The sequence below is a fragment of the Phacochoerus africanus genome, chromosome 12, assembly GCF_016906955.1.
Source record: "Phacochoerus africanus isolate WHEZ1 chromosome 12, ROS_Pafr_v1, whole genome shotgun sequence".
Classification (NCBI taxonomy): domain Eukaryota; kingdom Metazoa; phylum Chordata; class Mammalia; order Artiodactyla; family Suidae; genus Phacochoerus; species Phacochoerus africanus.
In genome coordinates this window covers 54,039,248-54,058,853 of record NC_062555.1, presented here as the reverse complement: position 1 = coordinate 54,058,853, position 19,606 = coordinate 54,039,248, and the positions used below count along the sequence as shown (strand labels likewise).

Below are 19,606 nucleotides of genomic sequence, written 5' to 3'. Positions count from 1 at the left end.
TTTCAAACACTTAAAAAAATTTGGAGTTCCTGTCATGGCTCAATGGAAACGAATCTGCCTAGCATCCATGAGGACGTACGTTCGGTCTCTGGCCTCACTCAGTGGGTTAAGGATCATGGTGTTACCATGAGCTGCAGTGTAGGTCAAAGTCTCAGCTTGGATCTGGCATTGCAGTGGCTGTGGTGTAGGCCAGCGGCTACAGCTCCTGTTTGACTCCTAGCCTGGGAACCTCCATATGTTGTGGATGTGGGCCTAAAAAGACAAAAAAAAAAAAAAAAAAGGGATTTCCTGGGGTTGAATGCTGGGTCTGTTACTAAACAGCCATCTGGTCTTGGGCAAATTACTTAGCCTCTGTGCCTCATTTTCTCTCTGTGTAAAGTATTAACTACCTCCCAGAATTGTTGTGAGGATTAAAATGTCTTTAAGACATGTAAAGTGCTTATAATAATGTGTAGCAGTTGCATGGTAACTCCTTAAAAAGCTAAGATCATGATTTTTAAAAAAGGATTTGTTTCATATGAGGACTTAAGTGATACTTTCCAAATAGGTTTTAGTGTCATAAAAGCTAGTTTTTATTGAAAATGACAACAAAAACCTCTGATATGGTTCTTCCTGTTAAATAATGCAAATACCATTATGTTTTTCCTTTTCCTTTGTCAGCTTGATCTAACTTTCATGCTTTTGTTAATATTACTATTGGTATGTTTTCTTTGTCCTTTAGTGTTACTCTTTCTATTTATTGTTTAATCCTTTTTATAGAATAGTAATTGCCAATACAAAGATTTTATATAAAAAAAACAGTGGGTTTAGGTATTCATTGTATTTTAAATATTTAGTATTTGGCTGAAAAGAATGGTTTGTTTTTTCAGGCCTGCAAAGAAAACATCTAATGAAGAGAACAAGGTATTGTAAAAAATTAATTATAAAAAATAATCTTCTAGTAAAAAATACTTTATAAAAGGTATAGTGGAGGGAGTTCCTATGTGGCACAGTGGGTTAAGGATCTGGAGTTGCTGCAGCTGTAGCATAGGTCGCAGCTGCAGCTTGGATTCAATCCCTGGCCTCAGAACTTTCATATGCTATGTGTGCATATGAAAAAAAAAAGGTTTAGTGGAAAAGCAGTGGAGTTCCCTTGTGGTTCACTGGGTTAAGGACCTGGCATCTCAGCTGCAGCTCGGGTTGTTGCTGTGGCATGAGTTTGATCCCTGACCCAGGAGCCTCCACATGCTGTGGGCACAATCTAAAAAGAAAACAAAGAGAAAATCTTCATTTGTTGTAGAGACATTTAAAAAACAGGTGTTTTTACTTTGAAGAAAACAGGAGTCCCTGTTTGGCTTAGTGGGTTAAAGTCCTACTGTTGTCTCTGTGAGGATGAGAGTTCAATCCCTGGCCTCCCTTAGCGGTTTAAGCATTCGGTGTTGCCATAAACTGCAGCATAGGTTGCAGATGTGACTAGAATCCTGTGTTGCCGTCGCCGTGAAGTGGGCATGCAGCTCCATCTCTGATTTGATGCGGTGCGGCTGTAAAAAAGAAAAAAAGTTTAGAAACACTATTGATAAATTTATCCTTTGATAAAACTCAGTTCTTTTAGGAAGTGTCTATGTTTTTGCTTTCATAAAAAGAGAGATATTTATTATCTCTGTTCACAGCATATTTTATAAATATTTTGAGGACATTGTGAAATATTATGATTTATTTGTAGGTCAAAGAGCAAATTAATTCTGTGGATGACCTTGATGACTTAACTCAGTCATCTGAAACAGCTTCCGAGGGTTGTGAGTTGCTATACTCCAATTATAAGAATTCTATGTTGCTTATTGAACAACTTGGCATGGAGTGCAAAGGTAGGACCATTGTATGAATAGAAAGCCTTTTTGTGCATACTGTAGTGATATATATATATATATATATATATATATATATATATATATACTCACACCTTGTCTAGTGTACACGGATATGTTGGAGCATAGATGTGTTGTGCTGTTTGTCTCACTCTGCTTTTTGTTGGCTCTGCTTCTCTCCTGTGCCTGCACCCAAGGTCAGGTTATCATTTGTCTTCTAGAATACTGAAATAACCTCAGTCATTTCTCTCCTAGAATTCTGAAGTAACCTCAGAACTTTTTTCCCTATCATTCCATCTCCTGGAGCCTTGGTTTATACGTAACCATAATTATTATGTATTTTTAAAAAATTCAGGTCTTGTCATGTTGCCCCCTTGCTTAAAATCCAGCTGCTGCTCACTTTGCTCTATGGTTAAAGGCTGCAATCTTGTATGCATTTTATACCCTTCTTTCCACATGACTCTTAGAATCTGCTTGTCATTCTTTTAGGAAAATCTGCTAGTCTTTGGGAAATTAGTTTTGGATTATGTTGAATCTATAGGTTAATCTGGGGGAGAACTGACTTCTTAACAACATTGAATTTTCAACCTTTGAACAAAATTTATTTATTTATGTAGATCTTCCTTGATTTTCTCAGTAATTTGTACTTTTTAGTGTATAGATTTTTCCATCTTTTATGAGATTACCTTTATTTCTTTTTTTAGTGCAATTATAAATAGTATATGTATTTCTTCTTTTTAAATTTTTTAAAATTATTCAATAAATTCTATTACATTTGTAGTTGTACAATGATCATCACAACCCAATTTTATAGCATTTCCATCCCATACCCCCAGTGTATCCCCCCACCTCCCAACCTGTCTCATTTGGAAATTAAGTTTTTCAAAGTCTGTGAGTCAGTATCTTTTCTGCAAAGAAGTTCATTGTGTCCTTTTTTTTTTTAAGATTCCACATGTAAGTGATAGCATATGATGTTAGTGTCTCATTGTATGACTGACTTCACTCAGCATGATAATTTCTAGGTCCATCCATCTTGCTACAAATGCCATTATTTCTTTCCTTTTAATGGCTGAGTAATATTCCATTGTGAATATGCAACACATCTTCTTTATCCACCCCTCTGTCAATGGATATTTAGGTTGTTTCCATGTCTTGGCTATTGTTTATAGTGCTGCAGTGAACTTTGGAGTACATGTATCTTTTTGAGTCCTGGTTTTCTCTGGATAGATGTCCAGGAATGGGATTGCTGAATCAAATGGTAATTCTATGTTTAGTTTTCTGAGGAATCTCCATACTGTTTTCCACAGTAGTTGCACCAATTTACATTCCCACCAATAGTATAATAGGGTTCCCTTTTCTCCACACCCTCTCCAGCACTTATTGTTTGTAGACTTTTTGATGATGGCCATTCTGGCTGGTATATGGTGGTACCTCATAGTGGTTTTGATTTGCATTTCTCTTAATAATGAGTGATGTTGAACATCTTTTCATGTGTTTTTTGGCCGTCTGTATGTCTTCTTTGGAGAATTGTGCCCATTTTTGGAGATCTTCTGCCCATGTTTTGATGGGGTTGTTTGTTTTTTTTGGTATTGAGCTGCAGGAGGTGTTTATAAATTTTGGAGATGAATCCTTTGTCAGTTGCTTCATTTGCAAATGTTTTCTCCCATTCTGTGGGGTGTCTTTTCATTTTGTTTAGGGTTTCCTTTGCTGTGCAGAAACTTTTAAATTTAATTAGGGTCCCATTTGTTTATTTTTGTTTTTATTGTCATTACTTTAGGAGGTGGATCTGAGAAGATATTGCTGTGGTTTATGTCAGAGAGTGTTTGGCTTATGGTTTCCTCTAAGAGTTTTATAGTATCTGGTCTTACATTTAGGTATTTAATATATTTAGAGATTATTTTTGTGTATGGTGTTAGGAAGTGTTCTAATTTCATTCTTTTCCATGTGGCTGTCCAGTTTTCCAAGCACCACTTATTGAAGGGACTGCCTTTTCCCCATTGTATATTCTTGCCTCCTTTGTCATACATTAGTTGACAATAGATGTGTGGGTTTAATTCTGGGCTTTCTGTCCTTTTCCACTGATCTGTATATCTGTCTTTGTGCCAGTACCATACATTTTTGATGATTGTAGCTTTGTGGTATAGTCTGAAGTTAGGGAGCCTGATTCCTCCAGCCATTTTTCTTTTTCAGGATGTCTTTGGCTATTCTGGGTCTTTTGTGCTTCCAAACAAACTTTAAAATATATTTTTCAAGTTCTGTGAAAAATGTCCTTGGTAATTAGATAGGGTTTGCATTGAATCTGAGGATTGCCTTGGGTAGTATAATCATTTTGATAATATTGACTCTTCCAATCCCAGAGCATGGTATGTCTTTCCATCTGTTTGTGTCATCTTTGATATCTTTCATCAGCATCTTATAGTTTTCAGAGTACAGGTCTTTTGTCTCTTTAGGTAGGTTTATTCTGAAGTATTTTGTTCTTTTTGATGTGATGGTAAATGGAATTGCTTCCCTAATATCTATTTGTAATCTTTTGTTGTTAGTATATAGAAATGCAGTCGATTTCTGTGTATTAATTTTGTATCCTGTTACTTTGCCAAATTCGTTGATGAGCTATTAACAATTTTCTGGTAGAGTCTTTAGGATTCTCTAGGTTTAGTATCATGTCATCTACAAATAGTGATAGTTTTACTTCTTGCTTTCCAATTTGGATTCCGTTTATTTCTTTTTCTTCTCTGATTGCTGTGGCTAGGACTTCCAAAACTATGTTGAAGAGTAGTGGCGAGAGCAGACATCTTTGTCTTGTTCCTGATCTCAGTGGGAATTCTTTCAGCTTTTCACCATTGAGAATCATGTTAGCTCTGGGTTTGTCATATATAGCCTTTATTATGTTGAAGTAGGTTCCCTCTATGACCACTTTTTGAAAGGTTTTTTATCAGAAATAGGTGTTGGATTTTGTCAAAGGTTTTTTCTGCATCTATTGAGAGAGAATCATATGGTTTTTATTCTTTGGTTTGTTAATATACAGTAGTATATTTTAAATTTTAATTTCTCATTGTTAATTCTGATTATAGAAATACAGTTGGGGAGTTTCCATCATGGCTCAGTGGTAACAATCCTGACTAGTACCCATGAGGACGCAGGTTCAATCCCTAGCCTCACTCAGTGGGTTAAGGATCTGGCATTGCTGTGAACTGTGGTATAGACCTATAGCTGTAACTCTGATTTGACCCCTAGCCCAGAAACTTCCATATGCTGTGGGTGTGGCCCTAAAAAGACCAAAAAAAAAAAAAAAAAGAAGAAAAAAGAAAAGAAAAGAAATACAGTTTGTTTTTGTTTATTGATTCTTTGTCTTCCAGCTTTTCCAGACTTTTTTTAGTTCTAGTGGATTTTTTGTAGATTTTCTCAGATTTGCTACATAGTCAAAGTTGTCAAGCTTTTTCTTTCTTAAACTATCTTACTAAAGATAGTTCATATTTAAGACTTGCAGCCAGTGCATTCTCTGTCCTTTTAATCATTTCTGCCATTGTACCATGACTGTAGGCGCAAACAATACGTAAATTAATGGACATGCCTCTATTTCACGGGAAGTGTATGTACCAAAGCAAGCAGCCTGGCGCACAGGGTGGAGTTAGCTAACTCCTGTTATGGAACCATGTTGCCTGCTGATTAGCAGACAGTTTTACTTCTTCACTTCCCCTCCAATGCCTTCTGTTTCATTGTTTCGCCCCATCGCACTGGCTGGTACCTCTAGTATTGTGCTGAATAGTTATAGAAGAAGCTGTGCCTTGTCTTGTTCCTTATCTTCTGGGAAGGGCATTCAGTTTTTAAATAATTACATATGATATTTGTTGTGGGATCATCATAGATCTTTATCATATCAAAGAAGTTCCCTTTTATTCCTAGTTAGCTAGAAGTTTTGACCAGGAAAAAATGTTGAGTTTTGTCAAGTGCCTCTTTTTATCTAGTGATATGATCACATGATGTTTCTTTTCTAGTTTGTTGATATGGTGATTAACATAAATTGATTTTTAAATATTTGAACAACCCTGCATTCTTGGGATAGACCCCATTTGGGCCAATTATCCTTTTAAGATGTTTTTTGATTTAATTTGCTGTTGTTTTTATTGAGAATTTTTACCCCCATTTTCATGACCTAATTTTCTTTTCTTGTAATATCTTTGTCTGGTTTTGGTTTCAGCATGATGGTACTTTTATAGAACAGGTGGGGACAAATCTCTCTCTATTTTTTGTTGTTGTTGTTGTTTTTTAGGGCTGCACTTGTGGTATATGGAAGTTCCCAGGCTAGGGGTCGAATCAGAGCTACAGTCGCTGGCCTCGGACACAACGAGGGATCCAAGCCGCATCTGTGACCTACACCACAGCTCACAGCAATGCCAAATTCTTAATCCACTGAGCGAGGCCAGGGGTCGAACCCGCATCCTCATGGATCCGAGTTGGGTTCATTAACAACTGAGCCATGAAGGAACTCCAGGACATATTTCTTATCTTCTCTTTTTGAGGAGAGTTTGTGTGGAATTGGGATTATTTCTTCCTAAAACATTTGGCAGAATTCACCAGTGTAGTCTTTTGGGCCTGGAATCTTCTTTGTGAGAAGGTCTTTAACTAGGGCTTTGTTTTTAGATATAGGGCTATTTAGCTTATTTGTTCTTTCTTTTTTTTTTTTTTTTTTTGCTTTTTAGGGCCGTACCCAAGGCATAATAGAAGTTTGCAGGCTAGGGGTCAGATTAGAGCTGCAGCTGTCGGCCTACGCCACGCCACAGCAACACGGGATCTGAGCCACATCTGCCACCTATACTACAGCTCACTGCAAGGCTGGATCCCTAACCCACTGATCGAGACCAGGTATTCAACCTGGGTCTTCATGGATGTGTTTCAGATTTGTTTCCTCTGAGCTCCTTATTTCCATGGGAACTCCTTATTTGTTCTTTCTTAATTAAGCTTTGGTAATTTCTCTCTTTCAAGGAATTTACCCACTTCATCTGAGTTGTCACATTTATTTATGCAATATTTATAAAATTACTCTGTCATTCTATTAATGTCTGTAGAATCTGTGGTAATATCACATTACTCATTTTGGAAATGGTCATCTGTATCTTCTCTCTTTTTTTCTCTACCAGATGGCTAGAGGGTTATCACTTTTATTCATCTTCTAAAAACATTTGATTTCGTTGATTTTTCCACATTGTCTTTTTTTCTTTCTCGGTGATTTTGTCTTTTTTTTTGTCTTGTTGCTGTTTTTTGGGCCGCTCCCACTGCATGTGGAGGTTCCCAGGATAGGGGTTGAATTGGAGCTGTAGCCTCCGGCTTACGCCACATCCACAGCAACACTAGATCCGAGCCATATCTGCAATCTACACCACAGCTCAGGCAACGCCAGATCCTCAACCCACTGAGCAAGGCCAGGGATCAAACCCGCAACCTCATGGTTCCTAGTTGAATTCGTTAACCACTGAGCCACAACGGGAACTCCTATCTTTGATGTTTATTATTTTCTTTCTTCTACTTGCTTTGGGTTTAATTTGCTTTTTTACTATTTTCTTTTTTTTTGGTCTTTTCTAGGGCCACTCCCGTGGCATATGGAGGTTCCCAGGCTAGGGGTCGAATCAGATCTGTAGCCGCTGGCCTACGCCAGAGCCACAGCAACGCAGGATCCGAGCCGCGTCTGCGACCTACACCACAGCTCTCAGCAACGCCGGGTCCTTAACCCACTGAGCAAGGGCAAGGATCGGATCCCCAACCTCATGGTTCCTAGTCGGATTCGTTAACCACTGTGCCACGACGGGACCTCCTCTTTTACTATTTTCCTATGGTGGAAGCCAAGCCAAGGTCTATTTGAGACCTTTTTTCTTTTGTAATGTAGACATTCGGTACTGTAAATTTCCATGTAAGTAAGCAGCATTCCATAAACTGAAGTATAATATGTTTTCATTTTTGTTCAGTTCAAAATACTTTTTTCTTTTTTTTTTTTTTTGGTCCTTTTTGCCTTTTCTAGGGCCTCTCTTGCGACATATGGAGATTCCCAGGCTACGGGTCTAATTGGAGCCATAGCCATCGGCCTACACCACAGCCACAGCAAAGCCGGATCCGAGCCGCGTCTGCAACCTACACCACAGCTCACCGCAACGCCACATCCTCGACCCACTGAGCAAGTCCAGGGATTGAACCTACAACCTCATGTTAATCACTGCGCCACGATGGGAACTCCTCAAAATACTTTGCAATTCCTCTTTTCATTGCCTCTTTGACCCAGGGGTTATTTAGATGTGCTTACTTAGTTTCCAAATATTTGAGTATTTTCCAGAGATGTTTTTCTTCTTGATTTCCAGTTTGATTGCTTTGTAGTCAGGGAACGTACTTAGCATGACTTGGATCCTTTTGACTTACTCCTTTTATTAAGATTTATTTTGTGACCCGGAATACAGTTGGGTTTTTTTTGTTGTTGTTGTTAAGTGTTCCATGGCTACTTGAAAAGAATATTGGTTTTCAAGTCTACCATGTTGATTTTCTGCCTGTCCTATCAATTATTGAGTGAGAGGTATTGAAATCTTAGACTATGATTGTGCATTTGTCTGTTTTTCTTTGTAATTCTCTCAATTTTTGCTTCATGGTTTTTTTTAAAAAACTTCATTTATTTATTTTTTTAAATGAATTAATTAATTTTTTTGACCACGCCAGTGGCATATGGAAGTTCCCAGGGAGGGATTGAACCTGCACCATAGCAACACCCCAAGCCACTGCAGTGAAAGCCACTGCACCCTTATCCCACTGTGCCACCAGGGAATTCCCTCTCCTCTCATGTTCTGACCTCTGATTTCTATCTGCTTTGGTTTCACCAGACACTCAGCATCATCACTTTACTTCAAGGAGCCTGGTGTCCTGCTTCAACTCTTCCCTGTGTCGTGGCCCAGAAATTCTCTCAAGGCAGTGAGCTGGGGTGTTCTTTAGCCTAAGCTCATGTGTTTTCAGGGATCATTGTCCTTCATTGCCTGAAGCCCTTTGTCTTGAAAATCATTTTTTAAATTTATTTTTTTATTTTTTAAATGATTTTTATTTTTTTCCATTATAGCTGGTTTACAGTGTTCTGTCAACTTTCTACTGTACAGCAAGGTGACCCAGTCACACATATACATATACATTCTTTTTCTCACATTATCTTGCTCCATCATAAGTGATTAGGTATAGTTCCCAGTGCTATACAGCAGGATCTCATTGCTTATCCACTCCAAAAGCAATAGTTTGCATCTCTTAACCCCAAACTCCCAGTCCCTCCCACTCCCTTCCCCTCCCCCTTGGCGCCACAAGTCTCTTCTCCATATGCATGATTTTCTTTTGAAAATCGTTTTTAATATATTCTGTTTTGCTTTTGCTTGTTTCGGGTAGGAAGGTAAATTAGTGCCTGTTACTCTGTCTTGGCTAGAAGCAGACCGCAGGAGAACGTGGGCACATGCTGTGTGTCTGCAGTGTTCTTCTTCCTCCTTTGCTCAGTGCTTCCTGCTCAGCCTTTGTTTCTCAGTGTAGCTATCTCCTCCTCGGGGAAACTTCCCTGCACCTAGTCTATATCAAGTTCCATTACGGGATCATAGAACTTTCTTTTCTTATAGTACCTATATGAGTTTATCATTATTTACCTTTCTCTTTTACTAGACTTAAGCTAAACTTAAGAGTCTGTGGTCTTGTCTGTTTTATCTGCAGCGCTTAATACCATGCCTGCCGCATTATAGATACTCAATATGTAATTTGTTCAGTGTTTGATGAGTGAGTGTGCAAAGTGCACAGTCCTTTATCTGCAAAAATTACCAATTTATTTGTTTTTCTTTTCTTCTGAATGCAGATTCTGTTAGCTTATTGAAAATTCAGGATGCAGTTCTTTCATATGAAAGATTACTAGAACTTAAAAAAAGCCACTGTGATGTACTTAATGGAAAAATTAAAAAAATGGAAAATAAAGTTAGTGGGCTGCAAAAGGAGCTATCAGAAACAAAAGAAGTGAAATCTCAGTTAGAGCATCAAAAAGTGGAGTGGGAACAAGAGCTCTGCAGTTTGAGGTACTGAGCATCTTGGTTTTAATATTTAAAGACATTTGAACTTTTTTATTTACTTTCATGATGCAGATATATAGTTTTATAATTGCTGACTTACTTTCTAGTTTTATAATTGCTAACTTACAGGGGAGAAAACTTCAATAATATTGTGAAGTACGGAATTCTTGAAAATAATACACCAAGTTCTTCACAGTGAAACCTTCTAATAATTTGATGTGTATTTTTCCAAATAATCATTTCCATGACCATACCAAAGTCCACTGTATGAAAACCTCATAACACATTTAACACATTGAATTTTGGTTGATTTTCATTTATCGGTGTTATATTTAATAGGACAAGGAATATCTTTTCTATAAATTCATGCCTTCATTTCTGATTATTTATTTTGAATAAGTCCTTTAATATTATATTACTTGGTTAAACTTATACTTTTTAGAAAACCGTCTTCCATCCATGTTTCTTTGTTTGTTAGTTTCCTTTTTTGGTTGCACTCGTGCCATATGGAAGTTCTGAGGTCAGGGATCAAACCAGCAACACCGCAGAGACAAGCCAGATCCTTAACCCATTATACCACAGTGGGAACTCATTAATCTATATTTCTGAATTATTCTTAAGCCAGGTTATACTACTTTATGTTCCCACCGACAGACTATAAAATGGTCACTTTTCTCAAGGCAGGAACATTTTAAAAATATTTTTGCAGTTTTATTCTTAATGTGTGGATGGAATAAAAAGTGAAATGGAAAATGATTACTGATTAGTTTATTCAACATCTTTCTCATACATAGATAAAATTAGTTCAATGGTCTATGCTGAAAGAACATATTACTCTTTATTGTTTAATTAATATATGGATCCTGTCTTGTACCAAAAGGGGTTTAAAATGATTTATTAAATAATAATGAACAAGATGAGTTGTAAGTATTACAAAAGAAAAGACTTAAAAAGGGTAGGGGAGCAGGAAGTTCCTCCTGTGGTGCATCAGGTTAAGGATCTGGCATGGTCTCTGTGGCAGTGTGGGTTTGATTCCCAGCCTGGAACAGTGGGTTAAGAATCTGGTGTGCCACAGCTGCAGCATAGGTCATAGCTGTGGCTTGGATTTGATCCTTGGTCCGAGAACTTCCATATGCTGCAGGTAGGGCAAAAGAAAAAGAAAAGTGTAGGGCAACAGATACTAGACTTCTTAGCCTAGTTTTGGATTATAGTAATCTGCAGATAGACGTTCTGTAAAAGACATCTACAGATGTTATCTTGCACAATAAATATTTTAGGGATACGTATAATAGTTCATGAAGGTGCAGTTTCATTTCTAGTGAACTTATAAACTTGTTTTTAAACAACAGCTTCTCTCTCTCTCTCTTTCTTTTTTTTTTTTTTTTTGTCTTTTTTCCTTTTCTAGGGCCGCTCCCGCAGCGTATAGAATTTCCCAGGCTAGGGTTGAATCAGAGCTGTAGCTGCCGGCCTACACCAGAGCCACAGCAACTCGGGATCCGAGCCGTGTCTGCAACCTACACCACAGCTCAGGCAATGCTGGATCCTTAACGCACTGAGCGAGGTCAGGGATGGAACCCACAACCCCATGGTTCCTAGTCGGATTCGTTAACCACTGAGCCACTACGGGAACTCCAATGGCTTCTCTTTTTAATTAGTGACTAAATAGTCTGTCCTAATGGAACAGTATTTATGACCATGTGGAAAACAGGATAATTTCCCCTCTAATTTTAGTGAATAATTTCAAAATTTGTTTCCTACACTATTCTCTAGTTACTGTTGATAAAAACATACTAAGTAGCAGAATGCTTTTTGCATTGCTACTTTTCAAGTATTTATATCTCTATAAATAGAGACTGAAGTGAAGAATTAAAAATATGAGGCCTAGAAAGAAAAAATTGGAGAAGAGACATATCATTAGAATACTAAGTCAGCATGTTAAGAACCAGATCATAAAATGAACATATTATTTTCTAACAAAACAAATGTTAAAGTAAGCATATTTAACTACAGATTCACCTTAAAACAAGAAGAAGAGAAAAGAAGAAATGCTGATATGTTATATGAAAAAATTAGGGAGCAGTTAAGAAGAAAAGAAGAGCAGTATGGTAAAGAAGTTGAAATGAAACAGCAACTTGAACTCACCCTCAGAGCACTAGACATGGAATTGAGGACTGTGAAAAATAATCTGAACCAGGTAAATTAATCTTTGGTGAAAATTTCATACTTCTAACACCTTTTCATCAGTACTATTTATCATATCCCTTTGATTTAATATGTATTATTTAGGTTTAAAACAAATAAAATGTTACTACATCCTAAATATGAATTTTGACATTTATAGCCTAACTACATCCTAAATATGAATTTTGACATTTATAGCCTAAGTTATTAAATTTCTTGCAATTCTTGGCTTCCGATGGAGGATCTTTATAAGCTTTATGTATGGAGGAATGAAAAATAGGAGTTCCCGTCGTGGCGCCGTGGTTAACGAATCTGACTAGGAACTGTGAGGTTGCAGGTTCGGTCCCTGCCCTTGCTCAGTGGGTTACGGATCCGGCGTTGCCGTGAGCTGTGGTATAGGTTGCAGATGCGGCTCGGATCCCGTGTTGCTGTGGCTCTGGTGTAGGCCAGTGGCTACAGCTCCGATTAGACCCCTAGCCTGGGAACCTCCATATGCCGTGGGAGCGCCCAAAGAAATAGCAAAAAGACAAAAAAAAAAAAGGAAATAAATTGAGCTTAATGATTGGCATTTTTGGCGCATTCAACAAAATAATATTCTTCTTTTTTTCTTTTTTGGCTACCCTGCAGCATATGGCTTTCCCAGGCACATCCAAGCCACGATTGCCCAGGACCAAACGTGCATGCTGATCCCATTGAGCCACAGTGGGAACTCCAACAAAGTAATATTATTATTATTTTTTTTTGTCTTTTGCCTTTTCTAGGGCCACTCCCGTGGCATATGAAGGTTCCCAGGCTAGGGGTCTAACTGGAGCTGTAGCCAGAGCCACAGCAATGCGGGATCTGAGCCTAGTCTGCGACCTATACCACAGCTCACGGCAACGCCAGATCCTTAACCCACTGAGCAAGGCCAGGGATCGAACCTGCAACCTCATGGTTCCTAGTTGGACGCGTTAACCACTGTGCCACAACGGGAACTCCCAAAGTAATATTCTTAATTCTAATCGATGTGTTCATTTTGGCTTGTTGGTTGTTTCATTTACTTTGTTTGGGCGGCACCCGTAGCATACAAAAGTTCCTAGGCCAGGGATTGTACCCACACCACAGCAGTGACCTGAGCCACAACAGTGACAACCCTGGATCCTTAACCTGCTGAGCCACCAGGGAACTCTAATTTTGAGTTTTTAATGTTTAAATACAGGCTAAATTGGCTTGAGACTGTGATGGACTAGTTAAATGTTAAGAAATTTTCTTTCGTAATACTCTACCTGCCTATATTTTTGCTCTGTGATAGATTTAGCTATCATTGAAATGAAAATTTGAAAAATAAATTACAATTTGAGGATTTTTTTTTGTTTTGGGGTTTTTTGGTGTGTGTCTCTTTAGAGCCACACCCGATGGCATGTGGAAAGTTATATGCCAGGCTAGGGGTCAAATCAGGGCTGTAGCTGCCAGCCTACACCACAGCCACAGGAACTCACCAGATCGGAGCTGCATCTAGATGCAACCTACCACACAGCTCGTGGCAGTGCTGGATCCTTAGCCCACTGAGCAAGGCCAGGGATCGAACCTGCATTCTCATGGATACCGGTAGGGTTCACTACCGCTGAGCCACAACAGGAACTCCTAAAATTTGAATTATTCGTGTGGGATAAAGATCTTTGTTTTTAAGAAGGCCACTTCCTTTTAATAGCTTTTTTTTAAAATTTTTTTTTAAGATTCTGTTCTTAAACTTTTGACTTTTGTTTTTAATGGTATGAGACCAAAAACTTAACGAAATGTGTCTCCAGGTTATAGAAGAGCGAAATGACACTCAGAAGCAACTCTCTCGAGAACAAAATGCTAGAATGTTACAAGATGGAATCCTGACCAATCACCTTTCCAAACAAAAGGAGATAGAAATGGCTAATAAGGAAATGAATTCTGAGGTATTTTCTTTAGTCATTTTCAAATATGTGTGTGTATGTGTTTGTATATGTATATATTTTAAAAACCAATAGTTTCTATCATGGAAGGTATAGAGGATTTTTAAAGCCTATATGTATTTATATGGAGGGGACATTTCTGGCCCTTTGGATAAAGTGACTTTTTCTTTTTTTTTAATTTTCATGGCTGTATCCATGGCACATGAAAGTTCCCAGGCCAGGGATTGAATCCGAGCTGCAAATGCAGCAATGCCAGATCCTCGAATCCACTGCACGCCTGCAGCTACCTAAGCTGCTTCAGTCAGATTGTTTTCTTTTGAGGGGGGCACCCTGCAGCATGTGATACTCCCAGGCCAGGGATCAAAGGCACAGCCTCGAACTATGCTGCAGCTGTGGCAATGCTGGATCTTTAACCCAATATACCAGGCTGGGGATTGAACCCGAGTCCCAGTGCTCCCAAGATGCTGTCGATCCCCTTGCGCCACAGTGGTAACTCCTGTAGGAAGATTCTTTTTTTTTTTATTTATTTTTTATTTTTTTTTTTGCTATTTCTTGGGCCGCTCCCGCGGCATTTGGAGGTTCCCAGGCTAGGGGTCGAATTGGAGCTGTAGCCACCGACCTACACCAGAGCCACAGCAACGCGGGATCCAAGCCTCGTCTGCAACCTACACCACAGCTCACGGCAACGCCGGATCGTTAACCCACTGAGCAAGGGCAGGGACCGAACCCCCAACCTCATGGTTCCTAGTGGGATTCGGTAACCACTGCGCCACGACGGGAACTTCCTGTAGGAAGATTCTTAACTCAGTGCACTGCAATAGGAATTCCTAAAGTAACATTTTTATTTTATTTTATTTTGTTTTATTTTTTGTCTTTTTGCCTTTTCTTGGGCTGCTCCCACAGCATATGGAGGTTCCCAGGCTAGGGGTCTAATCGGAGCTGTAGCCGCCGGCCTACGCCAGAGCCACAGCAACGCAGGATCCGAGCCGCGTCTGCCACCTACACCACAGCTCACTGCAACGCTAGATCCTTAACCCACTGAGCAAGGGCAGTGATCAAACCCGCAACCTCATGGTTCCTAGTCAGATTCATTAACCACTGCGCCACGATGATAGATTGTCAGTTATCAGCAGATGTAATTCTTATAACTGACTGTAAAAATATTAGGAAGGTAAAATATTTATGAAATATTCTCTGGAAAGAAATTTTAGGAAATTCAGTCTGTTTGAAATATGTACGGAGCTAAGGCTCTCCCTGTGGGCTGGCTACTATAGGTTAGATATGAGATGCAGTTCTTAAGTGTAGTCAGATTTATTAATCTTTTTTTTTTTTTTTGGTCTTTTTTGTCTTTTTGCCTTTTCTAGGGCTGCTTCCCACGGCATATGGAGGTTCCCAGGCTAGGGGTCCAATCGGAGCTGTACCTGCTGGCCTACGCCACAGCCACAGCAATGCAGGATCCGAGCTGAGTCTGAGACCTACACCACAGCTCACTGCAACGCCAGATCCTTAACCCACTGAGCAAGGCCAGGGATCGAACCTGAAACCTCATGGTTTCCAGTCAGATTCGTTAACCACTGCGCCACGAGGGGAACTCCTTAATCTTTCATTTTTAAGCATACTGGGTTTCTTGTAATTCAGTGAAATACCTTCCTAATTCTGAGATTCTTAAAATTTCTCTTGTGATTTCTTTTTTACTTTCACGGATTCATTATCTTCGGTTAATTTTTTGAACTTTTGGGGATTCCTGCTTGAATAAAGTTGGAGGGATGTATCCAACTTCATTTTTTCCAGTTGGATATCCACTTACTGCAATCTCTCGTTGTATAAACATATAGACTGTCTTTCATTTACGAGGAAACGTGTCAATTTATTGAGTACTAGCTAAAATTCTCTTTCGTTTTACTTAGGTTTCTGAATGTCGTGAAAAAGAAGAAAATCTGTTGCGCAGAAACCACATGTTGCAGGATGAAATTGCCCTGTTAAAACTGGAAATAGACACAATAAAAAAACAGAAACAGGAAAAGGAAAATAAATATTTTGAAGACATTGAAATTGTAAAAGAAAAAAATGATGACCTTCAAAAGACAATAAAACTTAATGAGGAGACATTAGCAAAAACGATCTTGCAATACAGTGGACAGCTTAATGTTCTGACAGCTGAGAATACAATGCTGAAGTCTAAGCTGGAAAGTGAAAAACAAAATAAAGACAGACTGGAAGCAGAAGTTGAATCTTACCATTCTAGACTGGCTACTGCCATACAGGATCGTGAGCAAAGTCAGACGTCAAAAAGAGACCTGGAACTTGCCTTCCAGAGAGCAAAAGATGAGTGGTTACGGCTACAGGACAAAATGAGTTTTGATGTGGCTAACCTGAAAGATAACAACGAGATGCTTTCTCAGCAGCTGTCTAAAACCGAAACTAAATTCAATAGCCTGGAAACCGAGCTCCATCACGCGAGAGATGCTCTCAGAGAAAAGGCTTTGGTGTTAGAACGCGTACAGAGAGACCTTAGCCAAGCGCAGGGTCAGAAGAAGGAAATTGAACACATGTATCAGAGTGAACAAGGCAAAGTGAACAAATACATGGGCAAGCAGGAGTCCTTGGAGGAGAGATTGTCCCAACTACAGAGTGAAAACCTGTTGCTACGACAGCAGCTGGATGACGCGCAAAATAAAGTGGACAGCAAAGAGAAGACGGTGATTAATATCCAAGGCCAGTTTCAGGATATCGTGAAAAGACTTCAAGCTGAAAGTGAAAGACAAGGTCTGATGCTGGAGGAAAGAAACAAGGAGTTAACCAATGAATGTAATCATCTGAAAGAGAGACTGTATCAGTATGAAAATGAGAAAGCGGAAAGAGAAGTAAGTATCCAGAAACAGAGAACTCCCAGACTTCCCGAAGGAAATTCAGAGTAATATTTGAGGATGGCCCCAGATGAATCTAGTTGAATATGAAAAATAATATAAATATAAATATGTATATTTTAGGCTATAAATCAGCCTAAGAGCATACCTTGAATCCCGCAAACAAAATTAGACCTGAGATGTGCTTTGCTTTGATCGAAGACGTTGTGTCACCTATGAAATTTTAACAGATTAAATTAGAAGTTGTTAATAGATACAGACAGGTATTAATAATTTACTCAAACAATTAAGATGATAATTTTTTATCTTTATGTCACCACATTGTAATATCATAATGGAGCAAATAAAAGAAATGCTCATACCTAAAGTGAGTGTTTTGATATTAAGATTCAGTTGTGTGGATGACCTTGACAGTTCATCCCAGATTTCCCAGATGGACTGAGGTGAAAATGCTGTATCTCATAGTACTTGTCCTTCAGTAGCTTTTCATACCTTTTTATTTTATTTATTTATTTACTTTTTTGCTTTTTAGGGTCATACCCGCGGCATATGGAAGTTCCCAGGTTAGGGGTCAAATGGGAGCTACAGCTGCCGGTCTACACCACAGCCACAGCAATGTGGGATCTGAGCTGTGTCTTCAAACTAAGCCACAGCTCACAGCAATGCCAGATCCCTGACCGGCTGAGCAAGGCCAGGGATCAAACCCACCTCCACATGGATACCAGTTCAATTTGTTTCCGCTGTGCCGCAAAGGGAACGCCTTCATACCTTTTTAGTTGTTAGTTTATTTTCATTCATGTCATTTTGAATTAGATTTGGAAATATTTCAGTCTCAAATCATGTATTCTTATGACCTCTCAAATCTTTAAAGGCATCTACTTTTTCATTAAATCATAATTTGGGACAAATGTGGAGAGTTTTAGCAAAACTGCCTTTGATTTAATCTTCCTGCTGCTACCTAGAATTTTTTTTTGACCATTTTTACAAATGATTTGCTCATAATTGTCTATTCACGGCTCAATCATTATCATCTAGATATAAACTTGTCCATCCCAGAGAGAAGTGTAGCTTTCTGATTAATTTGGCATTGGATTCCCATTTTCAGACTAATGAGAGGTGGCAGGATTCATGCGTAGCAGGAATGGAGCGGGTTGGGGGAGGGCTGAAGGGAGGCAGGTGGAGGCCAGGTTATCAAGGGCCCCGAAGGCCATGGGCATGATCTCCCTCACTTTTATTCTGAGATAGGAATCCATTGGAAGGATTTGAGCACCAGACTGAATATGTGAGGAACTCTGGTTTGGTTTGGTTTTTCATTTTATTGAAGTATACTTGATTTACGGTGGGAAATCTGAAGTTAATTGAAGCCTCTAATAAAGAGGAGGGGGAATGTTCCACCATGTGGAATCTACCACTCCTCCTCCTCAACATACCCATTTCTTTCTCTTTCTTTCTTTCCTTTGTTTTTTTGGTGGGGTGGGCCGTGCCCTTGGCATGTGGAAGTTCCTGAGCCAGGGATCAAACCTGTACCATGGCAGTGACTCAAGCTGCTGCAGTGACAACACTGGATCCTTAACGCGGTGCACCACGAGAGAACTCCTTTTTTTCTTTTCTTTTTCTTTCACATCCATTTCTTTATGAGACAGCAGGAGGTGGTGAAGCTCTGCAAATTCCTTTTTGGGGATTGTTGGAGGGGAGTGGGTAGCAGGGCCAAATCTGTTGTTCCAGTAACTTAATGTCAATAAAGCAGGAGGGTAACACTTTCTGTATCTTGAACCAAATTCAGGGAGCTGGAAGGTGTACATGCGAAGGAAAGAAGGTGAATCGATGTCTGTGGTGATACTTTTCCAAGTACATATGTCGGAGTTATCTGTTATTAACGTAACTTAATAATAAGGTGATTTATAAAATCAGTGACAGAGTATCTTATCAGGCAGTTGTGAGACAACTTCAACAAGAACTGGCTGATACCTTGAAAAAGCAGTCCATGTCAGAGGCTTCACTGGAGGTGACCTCGCGTTACCGTGCTAACTTAGAAGATGAGGCGCAGGATTTAAAGAAGAAATTACGTCAAATCACAAGTCAAGTATGTATGAAATTGTTCAGTGTTAAAGTCAACAGTTAATGTATAACAACTTTTTTTAGGATACTGATTTTCATGGGCAGTTCCTTTTGTATTTTCATTACAATTGTTTTATAATTTTATTACCTTTATAATGTACTTCTTTCTTAAACTCTGACTTTTATTCTGCTGTTTGTATTATACATTTTTTTCTTACAATATTTCCCCTTAGGAAAGTGGAGAATTAGGCATCATTCCTCACAGAAGTTGAGAGATTTCTTAAAAATATATTAAATAGTATTTTTTAGTGATATCTCTATCACCATGATGAGGCAAGCCAGATAAAATCAGAGGATGATGTTTAATGGAATGTTCCAGAAAATTGACATTTCTCATCTTCACTTTGGTGAAGGGGTATAGAATCTATGCATATTTATTTCTTGGATTTCAGATTAACTTATACAGAGAGGTCATTTTACAAACCAGTTGAAGTTAGGCATTGCCTTTATTTTCTTTTCATTTTAGCTGTATGGTAAAAGCATGGAGATACTCAGATCTTGTATAGTATGTGCACCCAAAATAGAGAATTAAGAAAATTACCTAGGAGTTCCCGTCATGGCGCAGCAGAAACTAATCCAACTAGGAACCATGAGGTTGTGGGTTCGATCCCTGG

The 19,606-nt window shown here is 38.9% G+C and overlaps 1 protein-coding gene across 4 annotated transcripts in view; it reads left to right on the top strand.

Annotated features, from left to right (window-relative positions):
* The window catches only part of LOC125112613 (ankyrin repeat domain-containing protein 26-like), a 96,256-nt gene that overhangs the window by 56,502 nt on the left and 20,148 nt on the right, over window positions 1-19,606 (top strand). For all 4 annotated transcript variants that reach the window (XM_047754928.1, XM_047754929.1, XM_047754927.1 and 1 more), the window contains 7 exons: window positions 870-903; window positions 1,703-1,844; window positions 9,697-9,910; window positions 11,915-12,098; window positions 13,873-14,010; window positions 15,915-16,871; window positions 18,805-18,957. In XM_047754928.1, coding sequence (XP_047610884.1) covers window positions 870-903; window positions 1,703-1,844; window positions 9,697-9,910; window positions 11,915-12,098; window positions 13,873-14,010; window positions 15,915-16,871; window positions 18,805-18,957 — 1,822 coding nt within the window. The remainder of the gene's footprint in view (window positions 1-869; window positions 904-1,702; window positions 1,845-9,696; window positions 9,911-11,914; window positions 12,099-13,872; window positions 14,011-15,914; window positions 16,872-18,804; window positions 18,958-19,606) is intronic.